General features: G+C 43.9%; 1 protein-coding gene across 2 annotated transcripts in view; it reads left to right on the forward strand.

Moving 5' to 3' along the window:
- Nucleotides 1-23,779, forward strand: part of BEND5 (BEN domain containing 5) — an 89,407-nt gene extending 65,628 nt beyond the window's left edge. For both annotated transcript variants that reach the window (XM_069232700.1, XM_069232701.1), the window contains 3 exons: nt 7,692-7,852; nt 19,674-19,887; nt 23,626-23,779. In XM_069232700.1, the coding sequence (XP_069088801.1) occupies nt 7,692-7,852; nt 19,674-19,887; nt 23,626-23,750 (500 nt within the window). In that variant the 3' untranslated portion in view covers nt 23,751-23,779. The remainder of the gene's footprint in view (nt 1-7,691; nt 7,853-19,673; nt 19,888-23,625) is intronic.
- Nucleotides 23,780-25,664: the final 1,885 nt, after the last annotated feature.

Raw genomic sequence — 25,664 nt, forward strand, 5'->3', positions numbered from 1 at the left:
TGCTCAGAAGGCAGGCCTCAATTAATAGAAGCTGCTTGTGCACAGATGCGAATTCCTGGTGTTGCATTCCGTGGACAGCCACTTACTTGAAGCTGTGTGTTCAAGGAGTCCTTGGTGTTAACATGCATCTCGGGACTGCTTGTATACTGTATATGCGCTATAATTCCAGATCATTTGCCAATGCGCTGGAAGCATTCTATGAGATTTGCTATTACAGGTACCAGTTATCTAGTAGCTGAACTTTCTTTGAAGAATCCAGTTCTGGGTTTTTAGTTTTGGTTACTTCCGAGATCTGTGACACTTCCCTGGCTGAATCCCAAAGCAAAACTGTAGGATTTTGCTTCCTCGTTTTTTTTTTTGTTTTTTTACAGAATATTTTACTATAAAAAGAGTTTACGTTTGTTCCTCGCTGGGAGATCCTGTTTGTGCTCCAGTTTCTGTCTTGTTCCATTTCCTTTTCCAGAACTTTCAACCTCATCTGTTCATTTTTGGCCCGTGGTTCTTCAGAGTTTGTTTTCTGAAATGTCCCAGTTTTTTCCCCTTCCAAGATTTGGACTCTGCTTCCAGTGTAATTGCAGGTCGCTTCTCAATCTGGAGTCTGGAAATGCTTGTGGAGAGTACCGGTTGTGACCTGAGTGACCACGACTTCCCTGAGAAGTACTAAGATGTCATGCGCTCGGCTGCCCAATTGTCTCTACCATTAGGGAGAGATAAGGCACTGCTAGTTAGCCGGAGCAAAACCCGGATTTAGAGTGACAAGTATCATTCACCGTGAGTCATACTTAGTCCCCGACTCTGTGAACGATCTTGCAGCTCAAAATCCAGTAGTCTCATTAGAATAATGAGAGCCTACGCAACAACGCATTACTGATCTTAACGTTTGATTATGCTCCTTTATCGTTTCAACCCCAAGATATCATCCTAAAAGTATGTCATGTTCTGTAACCCTTTAAAGATTTCTGCCATTAATCTTTGAAACACGCTAGTGGCTGAGGATAGTCTGAATGGCATCCTGGTGAACTGCAATGTGCCCTCCATTGTTATGAAAGCTGTGAGTGCTTTTGATTCACCATGTATTAATTTGATTCAGTACTTATTCCACACTCAAGTCCTCCACAACCAGCACTTTTTCTGTATAATGTGGGTCAATTACAATGTGAAAATCATATTGGTGTATCCAGCTTAATATGGGCGGTCCATCTTCAGCTACATAGATTTTTACTTCAACACATCGAGACTTGAATTCTTTAGGCCCGATAAAGTATCCCAAAACATCTATTTTTTAATCCCTGGTAGCTTGGATCAATGTCCTTTGGTAACAACGTAGAACATGACCACTCCTTTTTTCACATTGACTTTGGTACCATAGTATAGAGTGAGACAGAATCTACCATTAGTTCTACCTCCTTGTCCAAAATTACAAATTACACTTTAGGTCTAATTTTCCTTCCCTTTTCCTCGGTTTCAAAATATATCTTCAAAATACGATCTTCTTTATACTCTTATTCAGCAAAATCTTCAGTGACTGCTACTAGTGACTTGCCCCCATTTTTACACATACAAGCATAATGTCCCTTACAACCGCACTTTCTGCATTCTTTGTTTGCTGCAAAACACCATTTAGCTTCATTGATGTGCACTGTACTACCGCATCTGGAGCATACTGTGGTCTTTGTTCCTTTTAGAGATTTGTTGTATTTGTTATTATATGACGCCAAATTTTCACAAGTCTCATTTTTTCTACTCACAGCTGCAATTTCTCATTCATTGTCCGTTTTTTCTTTTTTTGTTTATTGCTTCCATACACAGTACTGACTCTGCTACTATTTTTGCAGTAGTAAGTGCATCCTCGAGTGACAGATTTTTCGCTGCCCATAGTCATTCTTGCACCAAAATGAGTAATGACCTCGGGACACGGCACAAGATGAAAGCACAAGTATATTTATTCTGTAACGGACAAATGTGATCCTCCCCTTCGCCAACCACACGATCATCTGATTCGGGCAGAACCACAAGCACTGAAGGTTTCATTTCTTGTGCAATATGTTATAAACATTCTATTGATTAAAGGTACAACCATTTCAGTACACGGTACAACACATTTCAACTCACTTGTCATTACAAACAACCCAACACTGGTGACAAGTGTTCTTTAACAGTGCAGAAGTGACCGAATCCATGTTCAGGCAGCACTCCAGACTGAACGACAAGTGGGAGTGAGCCTCATCTGCCTGGTGGATCCTTGTAGTGAGTTATTTGATATTTCTAGTTACAACAGACATTTTATGATGTCAAAAGGCAACTTAGTTGTGACCAGCGTGATGAGCATGTGTGCCAGGGCAGTGACATTAATACTGGCAGGAACCTTTGCAGAAGGAGCATCATTTTAGGTGCATTAGCATAGCAGCATATGATGCAGATCACTGTCTTCTGGGCTAGGAGAAAGTCAGTCAGCGCTCTGTCCTGCACTTTGAATTTCAGCATCAGACCCAAGCAAAAGCCAGTCAAGCCAGTTTTGAAGGATCCTGTTCTGGCCACCAAGGAAAAGTTATGTCTTAATTGGGTCTCACTGAATTGTTTTCGAAATTGTTGGCGAACTATGCTGCCAACGTTTGAGAATGTTGTTGAAAAAATTGCAGATTTTGTTTGGGTCAAGGAGCAGGATGAAGAATTGAAACCCTTAAGTGTAAGATGGCTCATGCTTCTTCTCTGAAGTAGTTTGTGGTGGGAAAGAAGTGCATTATTTATGCGGATGTCAGTGATGTCGGTGTTGGTTAACTGTTATCACAGGATGCACGGTGAGAATGGATCGTGGCTTTTGGTTCCAGAACTCCATGTGGGGCAGAGAGACCTTATTATGTCATTGAAAAGGAACTTGTTCTTGGGCACTGTGGAATGTTTGTGAATGCTTTGTGGAGATGTGGAGAAAAAAGGGTTTTATTATCCTTTGTTTAACGTGTTCTCACCAGATGGCGGTAGAACTTTGACAGCCAGACTTGCTAAATTACAGACTTTCTGATTTTCTCTTAAATACATTCTAGGGTAGAATAATGCTTGACGCAGATTGCATTTCCTATTCACCTTTTCCTGAACAACCATCCATGAATGAGTTTGAATGTGAAGTAATAAATACAGTTGAGGATTTGGGAGGGGGGTGGTGAGTCTGGAAATTACCACGGCCCAAGAGTGGGTAAAAGAAAAGTTGCTGGTTTCTATGTGAAATTGGTGTCACAATATATATAAAAAAAAAAAAAAAAGATTGGCATGAGAAACGTTACCTTCAGGTAGTGCAGAAGTGCTAAAATCCAAAGTAAGTTCGCTGTAGAAGGGGAAATCCTTATGGGGAATGATAAAGTGATATTTCCTTTTGGTTTTAGGAGAACAGTCGTGTTGGGTACCTTGGTATGTTAGTAATGAAGAGGAAGGTCAGGTAGGTCTGCTGGTGGCTGGGAATGGATGGTATTCTCCGGGATTGTCATTTGTGTAAATCGAGGGAGCCAAGCATGCCGGGTGAGTTCTCAACCTCTTGAATCGACCAAGGGAGCTTTACGGATGTTAGGTGCGTATATCAATGGTCCTTTTTTGATTTGGACCAGAAATTAGATGGTTGCTTTGTAAACAGTATTACTTTTCAAAATGGTGCAGATCGAAGGTGCAAAAGGTAACAATTGATTCTTTCATCAAAGTTTTGGAAGGCATTTTATCTTGGGGAGGTTTGCTTGAATACTTACTGGCAGATGATAATGGTCCTCAGTTTGTTAGCACGAAGATGGGCGCGTAGTTGAGGTGTGGTAATGTGCACAAAAAGATCTTGGTGTCTTATTTCACGGTTAAATGGACAAGTTAAGTGTAGTCAAGGAATCAGGTTAACTAGCCGTGAAAGGAGGTTTGTGTTGCAGGTACAAACCACACCGAATGTGGTAATGAGTTGTACCCATGTCCAGCTATTAAGAAGGCGCAGTCCTGCTTATCAACTGACCCTGTGGTGGTTAAGGTTTAAGAGTGGGGTCTCTAATGAGGCAACTTTAACTGAGCGAAGAGGAAGGGTCCAGGCCCATAAGGAAAAAACTCAAGTATATGGACAACATGAAGGTTGATGGGTCATTAAGAGAGTTTAGGAAAGGGCAGTTGGGCAGGACTAAATTGCCAGTAAAAGCAGGGAAATGAGGAGTTCACCTACAACTTCAGCAGATGTTTACTTCATTAGAATGCTGCAGGTTGCCATATTTGCAGTAATTACCATTGATATCTTAATAGTTAGATACTATTGTTTGGCGCAGCTTATTATTGCATTGTAATAAGCAGAGTTGGTGTTTTCACCAGTTATGTTGTTGTGCCCTTGTGTGAATTACTTTTTTCAGTGCTTTTCCGTTCGGGAGGCGCATATACGTTGTTTAAAGTGTTGGCATGGATGTAGTGCAGTTAGGACACGTGGGTGTTTTTCACTCGGGTCATGGAGATGCGTGATGCCAATGCGCTTAGTCTTGAGCGCATTTCAGTGCATTTGTCCTGCAGTTCCTGTTTTCTTTGTCTGAACCTGTAAGTTCTATTGGTTTGCCTTTCCTCTGACTCTTTTCTCATTAAAAGTTGCCTTTGTGCAATAATTTTCTCTGTAATCACTTTTCAAAGTTTAACTTCGTAAATTGATTGCATCCCGAAGAGCAATCTTCAGCTTTTCAAGTCTGACAGTACTTGTAGTATGCCTGAAAAAGTGTATGTAAAATGTTCCAAACAATGGTTACCTTTAGTAAGTATGCAAGTGACGTTAGGCTAGAGTGTTTGTGAAAACTGCACATTCTTTTATAGTTTTATGGATAATTTAGTCTGTGACAGATTTAAACATTCTAAGGCACGCTCTTTTAAAGTACAGAATATGTTTTTCTTTCAAATGGATAAGGCAGTGAATGTATAGCTTGTGCTCTCAGAGGTCTTTGCTGGTCACAGTGCGCCTATTACCTTGTCTTCTCTCTGTTAAGGTTACCGCAGAGGTGGGATAGCACACTCAGGGCTCAGATTTTGCAGCTCATTACCTTCTTTGTAGTTTCTGAAGTAGTTTTTTGAAGCCATTGGTTGGCCACATGAGGACATGCTGTGGCGTGAGCTCATCAGTGGTGATCACAGCGACCTTTCCGCCAGTGAAGGGACTAAGCGTGTATTGTTTGATGTCAGTAGTTAATGCTACTGTCGCCCTTCTCAGATGACTTCTCTTTTGTTTGCCCAAAGCTCTTCCTGCCATGTAACCCAAGGCTGATCCCACCACATAGCAATGGCCATATAGCAGGTTCCACAGAATGTCTCCAGTGCTCTGCACTCTCACGCGGAGGTCTAGAAACGGGCCACATCATTAGATCAGTATGTGTGTGTGTGTATATAGATATATATGTATATATATATATCTATATATATATAAACACAAAACAGGTTTTCTAAATAAATTCTAAATAAACCAACCATACTTGAATTAGCATTCTAATATTGTAGTTTATTACTAATCGCCACATGTGATGCGAGGAAAAATGATGAAAAAAAGCTGAGAAAACTTGGGTCACAGAAGGTTGTATAGACACCCTGCCAGGTTCAATGAGACAACCAGCTGGCTCTCCTTCTAAAAAAGGCCACAGTAGATGAGCTTACCTTGCCTCTCATACCCTAGGATAACAAGCTAGAAAAGCATACATTTCAAAAATGTGCATGCGCCAGGTGAAAACAGCACACTATACGGTGCACATGTATCCACAAAACAGTATGGGACACAGTGCATTCAGTAGTGAAAAAGGACTAAGACGGGATTCTGAAGGATGATTTTTTTTTTCTCAAAGAATATGGGCTGTGGAATAGAAAGGCATAGAAATGTAGACCCTGTCAGAAAGAGAAATGGAGATGGAAATCTTTGCCCAGGGTGACCAGGTCATTCAAAGAACAGCACACAACTCTGGGTACACAAGCAAAGGTGAAGTGAAAAGCAATTTAATGCTTTAAACAAGTGATACAGTTAAAGCCAAGCCTAGTATCTGAATTAAAAACTGTAAAGGAAGTCTGTGCTGAATGTAACTGCCTTGAGATATTAAAAGCAAACCGCACGGGTGTTCTGCTTCCACTTTGTAGAGCAGGGTCTTCAAACTGGGGGCGGCCCCCTTTGGGAGGGGCTCAAGTAATCCCAGGGGGGCTGCCAGGCTCTGGCCAAAAGAAGCATTATGCTGATAACAGGGCTTTGTTTTAAGTTGAAAAACAGTGAGCATTGGTAAACCTCTGTAATGGGCCATAACTAACATGTTTTCTCATTTATAGCCAAGCTGGGAGTATGTGTCAAAAGGAAGGGACTCCAAATACTCTTCAAAACCCCACCCCGCTTCTAATAATCACGCTGTGGATACATGTACATAGTGGTAAGGCCTGCCTGACCAGAATAGCTTGGCATCATGTATTTGATTACATTTTAGAACAGTAACAGAACTTAACTGCAGTGTTTAAATAGGTCTATACATATTTAAACATTGCCAGTTTAATAGAATAATTGTGTAAAGTTTGTATGGGGACTTGATCATTTGTTTTTCTCACGGGGGCCGCACGGCATTATAAAGTTTGAAGAGCACTACTGTAGAGGCTGTAGTTACACTCTTAAGTAACCTGAAAGCAGAGGGCATTCCCCAGGATGCTTTTCCGCCTCTTGTGCCTGTGGGTGCTGCTTCAGCAAGTAATCCCCTTGTGCAGTGTGTTTGAAATGATGTTTAAGGGCCACTACCTGCGTTGACAGGTTCTCTTGTGTGGATCTCTGACGGGTTTCAGCATACCCTTCCACCTGTTGCCTGCAGGTCATGGTTTTCGGCCTGTGTTGAAGGTTTCCAGTGCATGTGTGAGTGACGGGCGCCTCCCATTCCTACATACTTTGGCTGCATGACTCCAGACTATGCATAAACGAATATGAAAGGGGGCCTGCTTATCTGAAGAAGAACTTAAATCAAATACGTTTTGTGGAGATTTTCTGCACCTATGTAGCGTGGTTATTAGCAGGAAACTTTTATTTCTAAAGAATCCTACCCTCCACTAAAATACACAACAGTCTTTCAACAAGGCTAATGTGTATTGTATTTAAGGGTAAGTATCCTCCTGAAAGAAACGTCACTAATACAAGCCAGCAGTGATGTAATGGCACTGCTAGTGATGATTTAACATTGGGTGATAGTTATCCTGATCACGGTAAGGCGTATTAACAAACACACAATTGATATATTATATTGTTCGTCTTTTTCAGATGTGATTCTTCATCCACGAAAGTTTGTGGGTATTTGGTGATACAGCCAGTGGCGATTTTTCAGCTGCACTTTGTTTTTAATTGATATGATGGAAGTATTCGGTAGTCCCTAAGTAAAAATACATAGTTATTCCACTAGAAGGCAAGAACAAACGAATTTATTATTCTCTAAATTAGTATGCCTCTTCAAAGTCCTAGAGACAAAACATTCATTGAATTTGGACAGTAGCCACAAATATTGTTAAAACCCAACCCAACCCAACCCAAATCAGTGGATTAAGGGGCAAAACAGTCCAGGAAGCCATCTAGAAGTAGTCATTTTTGTTAAGTGGAGAATTTATTAAGTTTTTACTCCATCAAGTGTTCACACCTTTGTATAATTTCTAGCATACCTGAAGTGAGCATTTCATGTTTTTGTATTCTTTGTTGTAATATGCAGATCCTGCATTTGAGCTGGAAAGGGTAAGATCAGAATCCCACGGTTCAAGGCCTGATTTATCGAAGACGTTCACTGAGGAGGCAAATACGTCGACCTACTGTCCTCCTGTCCCCTTTGCAACGTTTCCTGTTACAGACAAGTACATTCTTCGAAATGGGAAGGTATTATCTGAAATTAAACCTCGATCCACCATACACAACTGTCCGTAGATTCATTGCTAGTGAGGATGTGTAGGTTTTGAAACTGCAAGGTATTCCTTAGCAGATGGTCAGAGCTAATAGTATGCTGGATATGGGATTATGTTATTTTTTAATGTTTTCTGCGTAGACGTATTTTTTCAAAGCTGAATTGCATAGTTGACCTACTTTGAAAGGTCTATCTAGATTGTATATTTTGTCACAAGCGTAGAAAACTTAAGTTTTCCCTTCCTTCAGCGCACCACAGAGTGAAGAGTGACTACATTCGAACTGAAATAGTTACTTGTTTTCTCCTTCAGCTACATGAATCTGTTTATCCTGTGTAAGTTTGTGAGTTGTAGAAACCTGGGACCTTATTCATAAATAAGTTTATGGTGAAAAATGGCTTTATTGATGCATGTCAGGAATGGACCGAAGCATTCCTGACAGTCGTAAATGGCTTTCTACGTGTCCATACTGTTCCCAGTAATGTGCATACCAATATGTTTAAGAAGGCTTCGCCTAGCCCCTTCGTCCACCTGTGCCGTGCCCGGACCTGGGCCCGGTCCTCTGAGCAGGCCCGTTACGGGCCCAGCTCCAGCTCCTCTCTCTCTCTCACTCTCTCTCTCTCCTCACTAATTGCCTGCAGCTTTCTCTTGTCTTGCTCACTCTTTTTTTGCCTCTTCTTCTGGACGTTATCACTCTTTTTTTGCCTCTTCTTCTGGACGTTATCACTCTTTTTTTGCCTCTTCTTCTGGACTTTCCCACTCATTCTTTGACACTTTTCCATTGCCTCTGTGGCCTCTCGCTCTTTGCCCCTTTTGCTCTTTTTCTTTCATTTCACCCTTTTTCAAGTGCTTCTGTCACTCTTACCTCCTTCTTCTTTTTCCTGCTCTTTGGTCCCCTTCTCAATCTTTTCCCCCTACGGTGGCCTTTCCTGCCTCTGCGTTGTGCTCCCTTCCTGCTGCTCACCCCAGCTTTGCCCATTGCTGCTTTAGCACCTCCCCATCTTGCTCTTGCTTAAGGAAAGCCTCAGCGGGCATGCAGCTGCTGCGCCAAAGGCAGGATAATTTTTACCCGATTGCACCATGGCCAGCACCCAGCATCAGAATCCTGCAACCCTCTTCCCTGTAAACCTGTGCTTGCAACTCCCAGCATCGCTTCTGGGCCTTACTGATTGAAGGAGCGTCTCTTGTGTCACTTGCTTATCATGCACACCCACACTGACACCCTCTGCGCGCCCCATCATCCCTTTCACCCTTCAGTCATGACTCGCACTATCCCAGACCCCCATCCCCCACACCACACCCAGTCCCCTCCCTGCCTCCTCCTCAACACTCATTCCCTCGCCTTGCATGCTGCCAAATCCTGGGGCTTCCTGTACAACGTGTCACCAGACCTGCACTTCCTGACTGAAGCCTGGCCGACCCACCCTCTCCAGCTCCGGTTATCGCCACAGCAGTCCTACCAAGATACTGTATCTTGGGACAGGACAGAACGAACAGGACCTTGAGCAGTAGTCATAAGCATTTTAAAGAGCACATCTCTGTGACACCACTGCTGCAAACACCAACTACATGAAAAATTGACTTTACAACTACACAGCACCATCTATTACACCATGAGCGGTACCCTCATCTACTGACCTGCCAGACTGAGTGACAACTTTTTCAGCACCATCACAGACTCAACTCCAGCTCCTTCACTCTCCTCGGCGACCTCAACTACCACTTGGAGGATCACACCAACCTCAACTCGATCAACCTCCAGGAAGACAAGGCAACCCTTGTACTCGCCCAGCAAGTGAACAAATTCACCCATGATGCTGGCTTTTACTGGACTCCATCTTCAATGAAATCTTAGTGAATGAGCCCCCTCCCCTCACCTGGACTGACAATACTATCATTCACTTTAACATGCCTATCCCACACCAGAGCAGAACTTCACCTGTGAAATCTACTGGGTGTGCTGGAACAAGATCCCAGAAACAAGATCAGAGAAGAAACATAATCCTCAGAGCTCCAAAGCCACTGTAGTATCTACTCTGTTTTTATCTACTCTGTGTTTTTATTATTTCTTTTTCTATTTCTATTTTGTAGAATGTTACGTGGCTCTGGAATGCATGTATTGTTCTTATGTGGAATCCTGGTTGCCAGGTAGAGGCAGTTGGTTCCTACACTTTGCCTGGCAAACAGCGATTCTCCGTGGGTCCTGAAATTACAGAAATAAACTTCATCAAAACTGAGTTTCTTCTCTGCTTCGTCGGCCTCCGTTTGAACTCTACATCCACCTTCCAGAACACAACAACAACCTCACTTGATGCAGCAACAATTTCTACACCTGAATCACCTCCTGGACAGATGCCGTTCCCCCACTCAAAACCACCAACACTTTCTGGCCACAAGCAAGTTTGTATACGGATGACCTGAGAGCCACCAAATGCCACTGCAAGTACCTCGAACCGAAATGAAGGCAGAGCCATGCTGACACAAACAAGAGCACATACAGATCAGCTGTCAGACGATATCCTCAACAAATCAGAGCCAAGTTGTACTCCTCAGCAGGGATGACCAGTTTGCCATGACCATCCTCAGCAAACCGAAGGTACTCTTCGCACACAAAGATACCATCAAACTCCACAACTCCCATCAGCTGCCTGCTCCTGAACATCCACTTCCTCCACTAAAACGCCACCGATCTATCGGACCTGATCGACACCACTCGCCTTCCTCACTGAGACCTGGACCAACCCCACCTCGGGTCCAGACATCGCCACTACCGACAGTTACAGCATCCTAAGAAGGGACCGGCTCTCCCGCCCAGGTGGAGGACTCGCCATCGTACACAAGTCCTCACTACGTGTCAAGGCCGTCAAGAAGATCACTGCACCACCATGGAACACGTTCACTTTTTGGTCCACTCCAAATACAACTCCTCTGTCTGTGGCACCCTGGTGTACTGGCCACCCGGCCCTCGCATAGATGATGTCTTAGACTTCGCTACTTCCCACGCCTTGGCGTCAGTCAACTACCTCCTCATCGGCGACCTGAACTTCCACCTCGAGGACCGCACCGACTCAAACACCACCACTCTACTCGACAACCTCGCCACCCTCTGCCTCAGACAGCTGATCTCCACACACATCGCTGGCACACTGGACCACATCTTCACCTCAAGTGACGACTGGATCACCATCAAGACCATCTCCACCCCAGACTGGACCGACCAACGCTGCATACACTTCACAATCATCGCAGCCAGCAGCCGCACCCACACCTCCAGGCCCCCCCACAAGAAATGGAACGAAATCACCAACAAGCAACTTACCTCATCACTTGCCAAATCCCTCCCTCCCCACTCTGACTACGCCAACCCAGTAGCGCACAATCTCAATGCATGGATCACCAAATGCGCCGACACTCTAGCCCCTCTCTGGCTGACATCGGCCAAACGCGTACCTAAGAAGTCCAGCTGGTTCACCACGAACTCCCAAGAATCAAAGCGCACCCGCAGACGGTTAGAAAACAAATGGAGGAACAGCCAATCCAGCGAAGACCTCGCCTGATTCAGAGCTGCAACTGCCGCCCATCGACGAAAAATCAAGAACGCAAGGCAAGATCCACTCCAGGAGCGCATCAACTCCTCTGCACACAACTCGAAGGAACTCTTCTCAGTCATCAACGAGTTCACAGATCCCCCCTCCGAAGCCACCAGCATCCCCCGTCACAGGACCTGTGCCACAAACTCGCCTCCTTTTTCCACCACAAGATCCAGGACATCTAAGACAGCTTCCTGTCACCTGGCACCGGTACCTGCGACCGACCCTCCCCCCCCCCCCCCCCCACACCCCTCCCCAGAACCTGCCCAGACCATCCACGACTGGTCCACGCTCACCACAGAGGAAACAGTCAACATCATGAATACCACCCACTCCGGAGCCCCCTTGGATCCCTGCCCGCACCACATATACATCAGAGTCAGCGCATCCATCGCCCCGAGCTTCGTAACACAATCAACTGCTCCATTAGCACGGGCACCTTCCCTGAGGACTGGAAACATGCCGAAATATGCCCTCTCTTGAAAAAACCTTCAGCCGACCCATCAGAACTAAAGAATTTCCAGCCCATCTCGCTGCTTCCCTAACCCAGCAAAGTACTAGAGAAAGCAATCAACGCACAACTACAGAATTTCACTGAGGCCAACAACTCCCTGAACAGGTCCCAGTCCGGCTTCCGCAGCAATCACAGCATGGAGACTGCACTCCTGGCAGCCAGCGATGACTTCCGATTACTCCTAGACCACGTTCACACCGCAGCACTCATACTCCTCGACCTCGCAGCAGCTTTCGACACGGTCTCCACAGCACTCTGCGCACCAGACCCCACAAAATAGGAATCCACGGAAGAGCCCTGGAATGGATCCACTCCTTCCTCTCCGGGATGACGCATAGGGTCAGACTCCCGCTCTACACCTCCAGACCAACAGGAGTCAACAGCGGAGTCCCCCAAGGATCCTCACTGAGTCCCATACTGTTCAACGTATACATGGCCCCTCCTTCTGCCATCGTCGGAAGCCACAGTATGAACATTGTGTCATATGCCGATGACACACAACTCATCATTTCCCTCACCGAAGACCCGGACATGACCAAGGAACTTTCACACAGGAATGAAAGCTGTTGCCACCTGGATGAGAGAAAGCTGCCTCAAGCTCAACTCTGATAAGCCGGAGCTCATAATCTTCGGAAACGCCACCTCAGCTTGGGACGACTCCTGGTGGCCCACATCCCTCAGCATCCCCCCTGCACTGGCCGAGCATACCCACAACTTAGGAATCAATCTCTACTTCTCCCTATCCATGACCGGCCAGGTAAACTCTGTTGCCTCTTCCTGCTGGCACACACTCCGCAAACTCCGGAAGATTTTCAGATGGACCCCAGCAGACTGTTGCAGGACAGTCACCTACGCCTTAGTCACGAGCAAGCTCGACTACGGCAACGCCCTCTATTCCGGCACCTCAACTAGGAACATCAAAAAACCTCAACTCATCCAGAACGCTGCTGCCAGACTCATTCTGGACCTCCCTTGCTGAGAACACATCTCCTAACACCTGAGGGCCCTCCGCTGGCTACCGGTCAAGAAGCAAATCACCTTCAAGCTTCTCACCCACACATACAAGACCATACACAATGCAGGACCAGCCTACCTGAACCACCGTATCTCCTTCCACACCCCGCAAGATCCCTTTGCTCTGCCCAGATGGCCCTGGCCACCGTCTCTCGCATCCGCAAAACCACAGCCGGAGGACGATCTTTTGCCTACTCTGCAGCGAAGAGCTGAAGCAACCTCCCACCTGCACCTCAGACAAAGCCCATCGCTCATCATCTTCAGGAAGAACCTCAAGACGTGGCTTTTTGGATGAGGCCTCTCCCCACCCCCCCTCCCCAGTGACTTGAGACCCTCATGGGTGAGTAGCTGGACTTTACAAATACTGATTGATTGATTGGCCAACTATTTGAAGCCAGTGTCCACCTTCTGTTTCCTCATCCTGAAAATGTTCAGGAATTTCTTGAAATGGCTCCCAGTCAACATATGCAGGACCGTCAACCAAGCCCTCGTCACCAGCAAGCTTGACTACATACTACAGCAACATTTTCTGTGTTGGAATCAACACACTCCTGCCCAGAAGACTTCAGACCGTTCAAAACTCAGCAGCAAAACTCACACTGAGGCTTGCCTCTCCCACCCACATCACCCCACATCTAAAAGTCCCCAACTAGCTCACCATTCCCAAATGTGCACTCTTCAGACTCCTCACACAAGCATACAAAGCCCTGCACAACCGTGACCCCCCAACTACCTGAACAACTGCATCAATTTCTAGACACCTTCGCTCAGCCGAACTTCTGCTCGCACACATCACCTGCATATGCAGAACCAGAGCCAGAGGTGGGTGCCTTATTTACATAGCTCCTGAAGTCTGGTTGACCTGCCTGTTCACATCAGAGCCACCTCCCAGTTTTTGAGTTATGAAAAGCTGAAGAACTAGCTCTTCACCCAGACACAGCATGGACATAGCCCTGGTGGCACCCAAGCAGCATCCAATCAGCCTTCGGGCCTTCCTGGGCCTGGACTTTGGATTTCACATGCTTGCAGCTTTCCCTCATTTGTTGACAACTGCATGTGACCCTGCCTCTTCAGCAACCCACCATTGTAGATTTAGACCTTAAAAGAGGACTAACTATGGAGATATGCACATCACAGGGGAATTTAACCTGATGTGTGATCCTCTGACAGATAGGGAAGCAAAGAGTACTTCCCTGTCTGTCAGCTGATCACACATCAGGTTAAAGTGAGTACATTTTTTAACACTCTTAAGAAAGCTCGAAGGAGACGGGCTTCAGAGATTTATGGAGGGAGAAGCCCAGAATGGTCAGAGAATTTACGTATTATTCCCATGTCCACCAGTCACATTCACAAATAGATTATGTATTGATGAGCACTGCCTTAATCCTTAAGGTAACATCCATAGACATTGGGCCATTTTGGTCTCTAATCATACCCCAGGAGTAAGGCAGCCAACCCCACATGATAGGGGATTGGCAACAGTGACCCCAGGGCATTTTTTTTTTTTTTTTTTTTTTTTAAAGGTGTGGGGGGTGAGTGGGGGAAATACCCCCTTCCCGAACCAATTATGGCCCTGGGGATCCCACCCCCCAGAACCACTAGTTAAAATTAAGGGGAGGGGAACACGTGGCCCCCTTCCCCTGGCCAATGTCGGCCCCAGGGACCCCAAGGTCTGGTGCATTTTTGTTGGGGGGGGGGGGTGGTGGTGGTTGGGGTCTACCTATTCCCTGGACCACTTTTAGCCCCAGGGACCCCATCACCTGGATGCATATGTGGATGGGGAGGGGCACGTTTCCCTCTCCCCGGCCACTTTCAGCCCCTAGGACCCCACCCCCCATGGCCCAGCAACATATTTAAGGGAGGGAGACCCAGGACACCCACCCCACTTTCAATGAGGGTGTCTGGGGGGGGAAGCCAGAGCCCTTCATCCAGCAGGACCCAGCATTGCTCCTGCCTGCAGGGAGCAGCTAAAAATGCTGATCCCTGTGGGAGGGAGCAATTTTTAGATCTGTTTTCCTGTCTGTATCACTGCGGGCAGGGAAACAGATCCACAGTCTGCTCCCAAGGGGCGGGAGCATTTTTCAAGCTCCTGCCCGCTGGGACTAGACATAAGTGTTTGGTCCGGCTTGGCAGGAGATTTTAAATTGCTCTTGTCGAGCGAGAGCAAACACAGGTTTCCCTGCCCATGCAAGTGCAGGTAGAGAAACAGCAATGTCCTGAGGTTATACACCACAGGATATAGCATATGAGCCGGCCCCGGGGAATGGGGTCCCCACGGCCATTATTGGCTCAGGGAGGGGGATGACTTTTGCACATACGACTGGTTCCCGGGGGATAGGGTCCCAGGTCTGAAATAGACATGGGGCCACATTCCCGCCTCCCCTTTACCAATACGGCTGGTCCAAGGGAGATGAGATCTGTGGGCCAAAAGCAGCCTGGGGAGGGGTAGGGGGGAGTCCCTCTCTCCTTTACATATGCAGCTGGGCCCAGGGAGATGGGGTCCACTGGGCCAAAAATGGCCTGTGAAGGGGGGCCACATGTGCCCCTCTCCCCAAACAATAAATCTGTTTTTCCTCCTGTGACCTGGCCCACCAGGAAGCGTAAAAAAAACAAGCATGGGAGACCACACTTTAAAAAAAAAAAAAAAAGCAGCTGATTTGCAGATCCTCTGGCCCCAGGCAGGGTCCTTCTGAAACCTGACCACCAGGCCTAGGAGATCAGAGTGTTGCTACCCTGCCCCATTGTGTCTTTTTTAGTTTTCTTTATGACTCTGGACGCAACTCGGGACCAGGTCCTGAGTCCTAAGATGGTTGCCACCATGTACTGATTGAAGTGGTGGCAGTCAGTCAGATCTCACCTTGAGCTCTGTTGAGATCCACAGAACCTCCATGTCCCTATATATACAAAGTTTTTGAGCAATAATTGCCCAATAACCACTAAATGGATTTACACCAGAACAAAAAAAGCTCTCTTTATGGACCTAGATCTAGCTTTCTGCCTAATTTGGTGTAAATCCGTTCTGCAATTCAGGCTGTAGCTGTGTCTGAACTTCCCATGGGAACATGAATGTGGAAAACATGTTTTGGGACTCCCCTTTTTTCTCAGCCACGATTGAAGAAGCACTCCAAAACTTTCCACCTGCAAACTAGGCAAAAAAAGAACACTTTTTTGGAAAGCTTTGTGGAGATTCGTCAAACAGCACCAACATTATTAGCAACACAAAAATGCATTTCCCATGAAAACATGATCCTAACCATAACTACCTGGTGTCTACCGCCACTGGGTAATATAAGTCTAAATACATGTTTCTTTACTTTAACATTATCTTTAGTTTAAAAAAACTAGGGTTGTATTTAAGTCTCTGCCTCCATTATTTTCTGTTTTCTCTTGGAGGGTGTTGCAGTAGACGTGGTTGGCAAAGTGTGATGCTGACTTCACCATTGCTCCTTTTTGGCAGTAGTAAATTATACTCGTAAATTGATCTTTACCCCCTCTTTCAGGGGATGGAGACATATGTCTACACCTTTGAGTAACTTTATACTCTTAAATGGTGAATAACCTAAAGTAGTAATGTTACTCAAAAGTATAAGTGTAAAATTACACATGTAACCTACTCAAACTGTAAAGTTTCCTTTATGAATAGCTTTGACAGTCTCAAGCTGGCCACATCAGAATTTGTTAGGCATGTCTCTAAAACCCAAAATCACTCCACAGGTTGTAGTCACCAGTATCTGTTCCATAGAAAGCGTATTGATCACAGAATTCCTGCTGCTTTTTGTAAGAGGAGGTTAGATGTTAGCGGTATTATGTACATCACATCAAACATAAGGAAGGAACTGTGACTTCTACTGGAAAGCAGAGGAAGATTCACTGTTGTGCTAGGGATGCTGTTGATACAGAAAACAGTTTTACAATCCAAAGAAAGGTGAGCAGTGGCCTGCAAACAACACCAACACTCTGTCCCAATGTTAGTAATTGCAAAGCGTGACATGCATACACCATAGACACCTTTTGCTCCAAGGTGTGCTACCAGCAATCATACAAACAAAGATAGCAATGCACCATCAAACAATAAAGGGTCCAGTCAGAATGTCCAATGATCCAATTTGTCTTTGGCTGTAACCACCAGAAATAAAAGACAAAGACCACGTGTTTCATTTTTTTATCTGTAATTGCCCGAAGGAGATTGGACTTTTTACTGTTTGATGGTGCATTGCTATCTTTGTATGATTACTATAACCAGTTTGTATATATGAGAGATTACAGAGAAGGTTGAAGCAAAATGGTGGTTGGCACTAGTAGTAGTAGTGCAGTAGGACAACAGTTATATCAGCCTTTGTGTAAACTTGAGTGAGTTTAACAAGAGTGCGGTTCACAACGAATTCTCTTTGCCCAAAATAACTGAGATGATAGGTGTGCTCATTAGAACCAAATTCCTTACCCCTCTTCATCTCATGCCAGGATACCACCAGTGTAGTTTGAGTGAAGAGTCTAAAGATCATACTTGATTTATGACAGTTGTCGTGTTGGTTTAATCACAATGATACGGATGGTTGCATCTGGGGATGGGAATGGTTAGAGGAATTCGGCAAGGGTTTGGTTCTCGCAGAGGTTTCTGAGAAGGTTCTAAATGGGAAAGGCTAGATAGACTGTCGTTGTATGAAGAAATCATATGGCAGAGCCAACAACAAGCTGGGGTAGCTTATTTTGATCTTTTGTGGGGAGGAAACCCTTGTTCAATAGTTTGTCCTTTTTGGGTCATGGGGTGTGTGAGTGGTGTAAAGACAGGAAGTGGACATAGTGGTGTTGCTGGGTGTACTGATTTGAGGAAGTAACACATTGAATAAAGGAAGAGGAAATGGAACTGTAATGTGCACAAAACTGTTACTAATGTAACTTCTTGGGCCTAAGTTGTGAGTAAATCATCTGTGAATCAGCATGGAATCTCCAAATTTAGTAAACTGCTGAATATGGTTTTTATTTCACGGAGAGGTGAATTTAGAAGATTGGCTATTTTGGAATCGTAATTCTGTTTTCAAAAAGTAATTTTAAATTTGTATTTTCTACGGTTGTTCACCTTGATTAATTTCAGAGGTGTGTATTTCTTTTGTAGGTTTCTCCTTTTTCTCCCCTTTCCTGTGTTGTATGTGTTTGTGTGGGGGCGTGTGTGGTATTGGGGCCAGTGGTCTAGTTTGCTAAGATGCTTCTTTGGATTATGCTATATGGGCTCAAACCTATGTCAAAATTCTGTGTTAGGCAGTTTGTATTCCCCTCTGTTGGCTAGTCGATGTGATTTCTTAAGAATAAACTTGGAATTTACGTATACTTCTTCAAGGTGCCACCTCGTGTTTTTTCAACATCCCTCATAGTTAATTCCATAAATAAAAGTTATATTTTTTTAGGGGAAAACACGCACAGTCTCGTCGCTAGTCAGAACATTTTGTGGTAGTATCTTTCACTTCTTTCCCAAACAACTTCTGTACTCCGTCCCTGGCTTCACCTTTTTCCTGGCTTCACCTTTTTCCATAATTTCTCGCAGTGCTCCCTTCCCTCTGCATCCACTAAATTTAAGTTTCCTCTCACTTTCCTCTGTATCGAGACAAGCATAACAAGGCCAATAGGTTTGGCTTGTCAAGCCTGCATTTTTTATTTTGCATGTTTTTGCAAAAATAACTTGGGCATTAAACGTGTAAAAGCAATAAAAGTAAACATGTTAATGGCTAAAGATGGTGTTCATATGTATGCAAAAAAATAAGTTAAAATGACACATAGCAAAAATTATTTGAATAAAAACATACAATCAAAGCTAAAGGAAGCAGGCTACTTTTTAGAGTAATGCAAACGTGTACAAGCAAAATGTTTCACTCAGTGCAGAGAGCAAATGCCTGAAGTGAACTAACATTTCCCCATGGTGTATGCTGTGGCGGGCTGATGCAAAAAGTGAATGAGGTTTGACCGGACCAGTGGATGAAGAGGGATGACCGAAGTACTCCTGTTTGCATAGTTATATGTATTTATTTTTATTGTGAGTATTTCTGCCGAGACAATTAGAGCAGTGTCCTATCAGTCTTACAAAGAGGCTAATTTCTTTGAAAACTCATGACTTATAATACATCCAGTGTGCCGAAAGTGTAATAAGAGCAAGTGTCAGTTACATAGTTGTAACTAACAATTTCAGAAATAACGCCCGAGTATCACAAAATCAGCCAGTCAGATGTGAAGACAATTTCCATAGTGAGGGAAGCGGCACGGGAAAAGACTTGGGTTAAATCTCAAAAGGTTTTCTATTATTTTTTCAAAAAGGCACTGGGGTGAGATCAAGATGTATCAATAATAATAGTTGTTTTTAGGTTGTTATAATGCAGCATTTGTTTAATTTGTTATTTCGAATGCATTATGGTGTATTGGGACCTCTGTCTTGTAATGAAATGTATATTTGACGGAAGAAAAGAATTAATTTTCTTTGAAGGACACCTGTAGCGAATATGCTATTTAAAAAAAAAAATGTATTTAAGTAGAGCTATATTTAAAAGTTTTCAGAAAGACTTGTATCATAACAACTGTAGGCGTTTCAAGGGTTGAGTTGAACACTTTGTTTCTTTACGAAGAGTGCCACAAATCGTGGAAAAAACGTTTAACTTTTACTCGGTTACCCGCGGTATACATTGTTATCTTTTTAGGTCCATCTTGGCAATGGAATCTGGGTGGATGAGGAGAAATGGCACCAACTGCAAACGACACCGGGAGATTCCAAGTTCACCAAAAATCTAGCTGTCATGATCTGGGGCATAGATGTTCTGAAAACCCGAAGCGTTACAGGAGTTGCTACAATTAAAAGAAAAGATGCAGTTCCCAAACCTCCACTTTCACCTCACAAATTAAGCCTGATCAGAGGTAAGTTTTCATTAGAGTGAGGAACTCCAGAAGTAATCATTAGGCGCACATATGCACTGGTTCACGAGAGATCCCTGGTAGTTCTTGAAGTGTGAGTAATGATGCTGTTGGTTTGCACCTATCCAAAGGTGCATTGTAGAACATGTTTCTCCAGTTATCAGTTTTACAGTGTCCAAAATCCATATGGTGCTGATAATACCACGGTACACACATTTCTAGCACTCATTACATAAAAGCCCTAGCCTTAAATTCTCCAACTTGATGGGCATTGCAAGAAAGCAGCAGTGAAAGGTAATTTGATGCAACTCTGCACTCACCTTTGGTAGATGATCCCTTTACTGTCCATGAGAAAGCACTGTTAGCCCAGTTTATGAATAGTAGGACATAAGCTTAAGAGCATTTACCTCACCGCAGCATTGAGTTTCCTTCGCTGTTTGTGAGAACATGTTCAAGTTGTTGAGGTCTTGTGGTGCTTTATGAAGTTCATTCATATTGTTGGCTCACTAAATTCAAAAGCTAAACTTGGTTTTCTGTGCCTGACTCAGTGGCTGTTGCTATCAAACCCTCAGGCATTGACCTGACTAATGGATTTTGAGGTTTTTGATAATCTGCATCACAGCAGAGCAGCAGACTCTATTAGAGTTTTGGTTGCTGGTTTTACAAAAGGGCTGCAGCATCCATTTTCTTAAATTACAGTAATGCACGTTTTGGAATCTGAACTTACTTGTTTATAGAACTGCATGTGTTTCCCCCGCCCTGCTTTGTCAATATTAGGACTACATCACAGAGGTCACATCAGGTCGTGACCTCTACAAGTTGACATGCTGGAACTAACTTAAAGCCTTCCACTTGGGATCTTGGCCCACACATATCCCAAACAAAAACATCAAATATGCCATGCCGGGACACTCCTGACGGATAACCTGGTCACATCATGAATACATTTGAGGAACAAAAAAAATGGTGGGTTTACATTGGCTCATCCTCATCAAGCCTTCTACAATGCCTCATGATCTCCATAGTTGCAAATTCAGTGCAACCAGTTCAAGCCTGTTTTGCTGCTGATTTGCTCAGTCCATAGTTCGCATCTTGATACTTCTCCAAGATTTTTCCTCTCCTCTCAATCTCATGTGACTTTGGCAGTTAACTATTGCTGTCTAAATTAACATGTTGAACTCTTTTCTATCTATCTCTTTGCTGTTTGTGCGCCACACATTTTTGTCTTGTCTTCTGCAGTTTAGCACTGTCCACACTTTTCAGTTTAACTTTCTTCTTTCTCAATGGTAATATTATCCTTTATCCTAATTGTTGGACTGGGCCCTATCTGCAGGGTCATCTCCAAACTTTTTGCCTTAACCCTTAATTTTATTAACCCGTTTTTGTTGGCCTTTAGGACTCTGAACACTTTACCACTGCTAATCAGTGCTAAAGGTCTTGTGCTCTCGACTTTAAACATGGTAAAATTGGCTTACACCCAATTGGTAGATCTAACTTACTTGTAAGTCCCCAGTAAAGTAGTACTACATGTATCCAAGGTCTGTAAGTTAAATGCTACTATTGGGACTGAGGCACTTATTGTGCTACCCACTTAGGTAACCCTTTAAAACATGCCTCATGCCTGCATCCTGTGTGTGCAGTTTTAAACTTCCATTTCATTTTGATCTGGCAAAATAAACCTTTTGCATGGCCCAAACCTTCCTTTTTAATACATATGTGCCCCTAGAAAATGCCCTAAACAGCCCATAGGGGAGGGTGCATTGTATTTAAAACGCTGGACATGTACTTTTAACGTATTTATGTCCTGATAGTGAAAAAATCCTAAATGTATTTTTTACTACTGCTATGCTGGCCTCTCCCATAGGATATTATTGGGATACCTTATTACACGTAATAAGTGATAACTTTTGATAGGGAGCATGTAGGTTAGTCATGCTGGATGTGTGAGGAAATGTAATTTTAAATCCTCTTTACTGGTAAAGTCAGATTTTAAGTCACAATTTTGAAAATGCCACTTTTAGAAAGTTGGCATTTTCTTGGCCCAGTCATTTGGTGTTTGCAGCCTGTTACTGAATCACATGACTAGGTGTAGTTGGCAGTTGGCCTTTGTTTATTCCTCCCTGTCAGCATCACAATTGAGGGTCTGGGTGTTGGTAGGATGAGCGGGTCACGTACCATACTTGCACTTCAAAGGCACTGGCCCAGCTCACACACAAATGATTTCACACTAGCCTGTTGTGCTCCCAGACAGACCGGGGCTGGGATACAGGAAATTCCAGACACCTCCGTAGGTGAGAAAGTCCAGAAGTTTTCCCCACTGCTAAGACAGCACTAGGAATAAAGAGGGGGCCTTCTGATCCATATGTAGTACACTCCTATAACTATGGATACTATAGAAGGACGCCCTGCTGCTCTGCTGCTTGAGGCCTCACCAAAGAAGGAAGACTGGTCCTGCACCCTTCATCCCAGGGTGAGGTGACTCCAAGGGTCAGCTGACTGACCTCCTGTTGTGAGCTACAAGGACATACAAGCTCCAGAAGCCTTCTGCAACTGCCCACCTGAACCTGCTGCACTAGACTTGCAACTGGGCCTGCCTGAGCCCTGCCGGCCTCTGCTGGAGAGAATTCTTGATCCCCAAGAGGTGCCGCCAAGGTCCTGGACCTTTGGTGTAGCATCAGATGAACTCCTCTTTGAAGAAAAGAAGAAATCCTGAAGTTTTGGGCTCTTTGCAACTGCAAACAGGTTGTTTTATGCCAAGGTCTTTCCGCCTGTGCCGACTGTCAATGCAAAGCTCCTTTGAACACAGCTCTTCACCCTACAGCTACCACCAGCGACGACCGCCAACATGAGATCTGCACTTTGCGATACAACATTGTTAGCCCGCGGTGACCACCAACACAAATCTCCTGCAATGGCTGTCCATGATCACAAACAGGATCTTTTTGCCACACCCAGCCTGCTCTTCACACTACAACAATGACTATCTGACGCTCTTCCTGCTCTTGTTGTAGCCTCCTCCACCACAAACAAAACTCTTCACGCTGGACTTTTGAAGGTAACTTTCTCAACGCCATTAACCCAGTCCCTGTGTCTGACCCGTGCTCCATCGTGGTCAGCCTGAATTTGCGACTTTCACCTGGTTTCGAACCACCAGATAACCCAAGTGGCGCTCTGTGCCTTTAGGCACTGTACTTAACCTTAAATCTTCGAGATTGCATATCTCCAATTCTACTGATTGGAATTTTGTCCTTTCTGGGTCAAATGTATTAAAATGTACTCTATTTTTCTAAATTGTTATGCAATTTTTCTTGTTTTGTGTTTGCACCTTATTACTATTTGAGTGCTGCATAAATGCTTTACACATTGCCTCTAAGTTAAAGACTGACTGCATTTGTGCCAAGCTACCAGAGGGTTAAGCACCGGTTAGTTTATTGACTTTTTGTGGTTCACCCTGACCAGGATTGTGACTGTTGCTTGAGAAGGGTTTCACCCCCCAACCAACAACCTAATTTCTCACACTAATCTTCTCAGCTTACCACCATTCTGCAGATACCTGGCTCTGATGTTGCACAGTATTACCAACAGCAGAACCGTTGTCTCTTCTGTGGATAGACTGATTGCCTCTTGACCACATCTGCTGTTATTTTTTAGAAACATAGTTTAGTCTACGGTTTTGGCATGAATGCAGTCTAATGTACAGCAATATAACCATAGCACCACTTTGTTTTTTTGTTTTAACAGAATGTGTATATGACAGAATAACACAAGAGACAGTGGATGAAACAGAAATCGCACAGAGACTCTCCAAGGTCAACAAGTACATCTGTGAGAAAATTATGGACATCAATAAATGCCGCAAAAAATGAATTTACAATAAAAATTATCTTATTTTTTACACTTTTGTATTTGAGTCTGTGTTGTTTCTGTCATCCAAGGGGCCTCTGGTCAGTTAAAACGTTTACTTCTAAATTTAATTTCAGTTCTTCGTCTACTTTTACATGTTCCTGAAGTTGTAACGTGGCAGATCTGCCTATCTTGTATTGTGTGCACTGATTTTACAGAACCACTAGTTTTATCATCATAGGATCTTCTTTGATAATTAGACACATGATGTCCCAGAACAGATTTTAATTCTGGAAATTCTCATTATACAAATTCATTTTACAAAGAATTCTGACGTCTGCCATTTCTGTTCTTATTTTTTTTGTTAAATTAACTCCTTTTAGAATCACATGTCAAAACCTCACTTCAGATTTCTAAAGTAGGAGATGGTGCGGCTGCTCACCACTTTACAAGAATGAATGATTACACCAACTCTTTTTAGGCTGCCAGGAATTCTGATTTCACAGAATGCAGAATACTTTCAGGGGAGTTTCTTTCTTCTCTGTGAAGGTAGAAACTGAACACAGCTCTACTCTTTTGGACATATTTTTCTATCAGATTTTTATTTTATCAGGATATATTTTCTTTTTCAAATTCGGAAATTATTTTTCTCCAGTAGTTATTTTTTTGTATATTTTCTTCTTGAAAGTCTGTCACCAAAAGGTCTCTCAGTGACAAAGTTGGTTCCCTTTGACAAGTGTCTTCTGTATTTTGTTGTGCCTGGTTTTGCACCATTGAGTGTGACATCTGCTGGTAGACAACTTATTGGTTTTCAAGAACTGAGCGAGCAGTGCTTTGCAGTCTGAGAATAAAGAAAAAGAACAATCTATGTAGAGTCCCAGCCCAGTAATAGGGCAAAAGGCAGTGAGACCTCTGTGAATATAGTAGGACCTTTCTGTTACATCGAAGGGTCACTCAGACAAGAACCACAATGTCCACAATTCCATTAAGCATTAGGATTGCAGATGTGGTGACCTGTTTGATTTTGAGTCATTCTTCACCTTCAACATCTACATCTTTGATGCAGAGGTCAGGCGTAATTTGAAGTTATTCGGATTCACAGAGAGAAGCTTTTAAGGGAACGTTAGCTCTTTTGACAGAATAGTGGCACCAGAGATCAAGATCAGGTGCCACTCTCTGAAGCAGCTCCCAGCAACACAGGATCTGACCGTCTTTCCACAAATAAAGAGCTATTCAGTGGTGCACGCTTCTCTAGCTCAATAAGGGTGACCTAAGCGTAGCTCTCGCTACATAACAAGAAAGAAATTACGCTGTTGACACTGTGCATTGTGGGCACTAGGAACCAACAAAAATGTTACGCTCCAAAACTCAACCTCAACAGAACGCCCATGGCTTGATGAATCGGAGACGGAGTTAAACCTCGATTTCATGAGGCAATGTGTCCCTGAAGGAAGGTACCTCCCAACACATCAAAAATACAAATAATCCAGTTAATTAAATATGGGCCTACGCAATGATTGAGCTTCTTAATCAGTGGTATACAGTAGCAAAAATGTATTTTGTATTAGAAAATTCAAAAGGGTAGCAATACAATCTCATTTTAAAATCATTGTCATGAAGGCTCTAATTAAATATGGCATACACAATAAGTGGCAAAATCAAACTAATCATATGTCCCAAATGAGCAGCAAAATCAATAGAGAAACTGACAGCATCTGCAGTAGATTTGGAAAGTCTTCTTTCTCACCCCCAAACCCAGGGGGTTATATAGGAAACCTTCTCATAGAACAGAATAGAAAGTGCAAAATCGTCATGGTATGAGCAGATACATTGCATTATTAGAAAATCAGAACACAGTTTTGTTATGCCTTAGAACCTAAGTGCTATCCCACTATCTGAATATTGATTCTGTCCACTCTATGCTTGTGTCATCCAGA

This window comes from Pleurodeles waltl, chromosome 4_2, assembly GCF_031143425.1.
Source record: "Pleurodeles waltl isolate 20211129_DDA chromosome 4_2, aPleWal1.hap1.20221129, whole genome shotgun sequence".
Lineage (NCBI taxonomy): Eukaryota > Metazoa > Chordata > Amphibia > Caudata > Salamandridae > Pleurodeles > Pleurodeles waltl.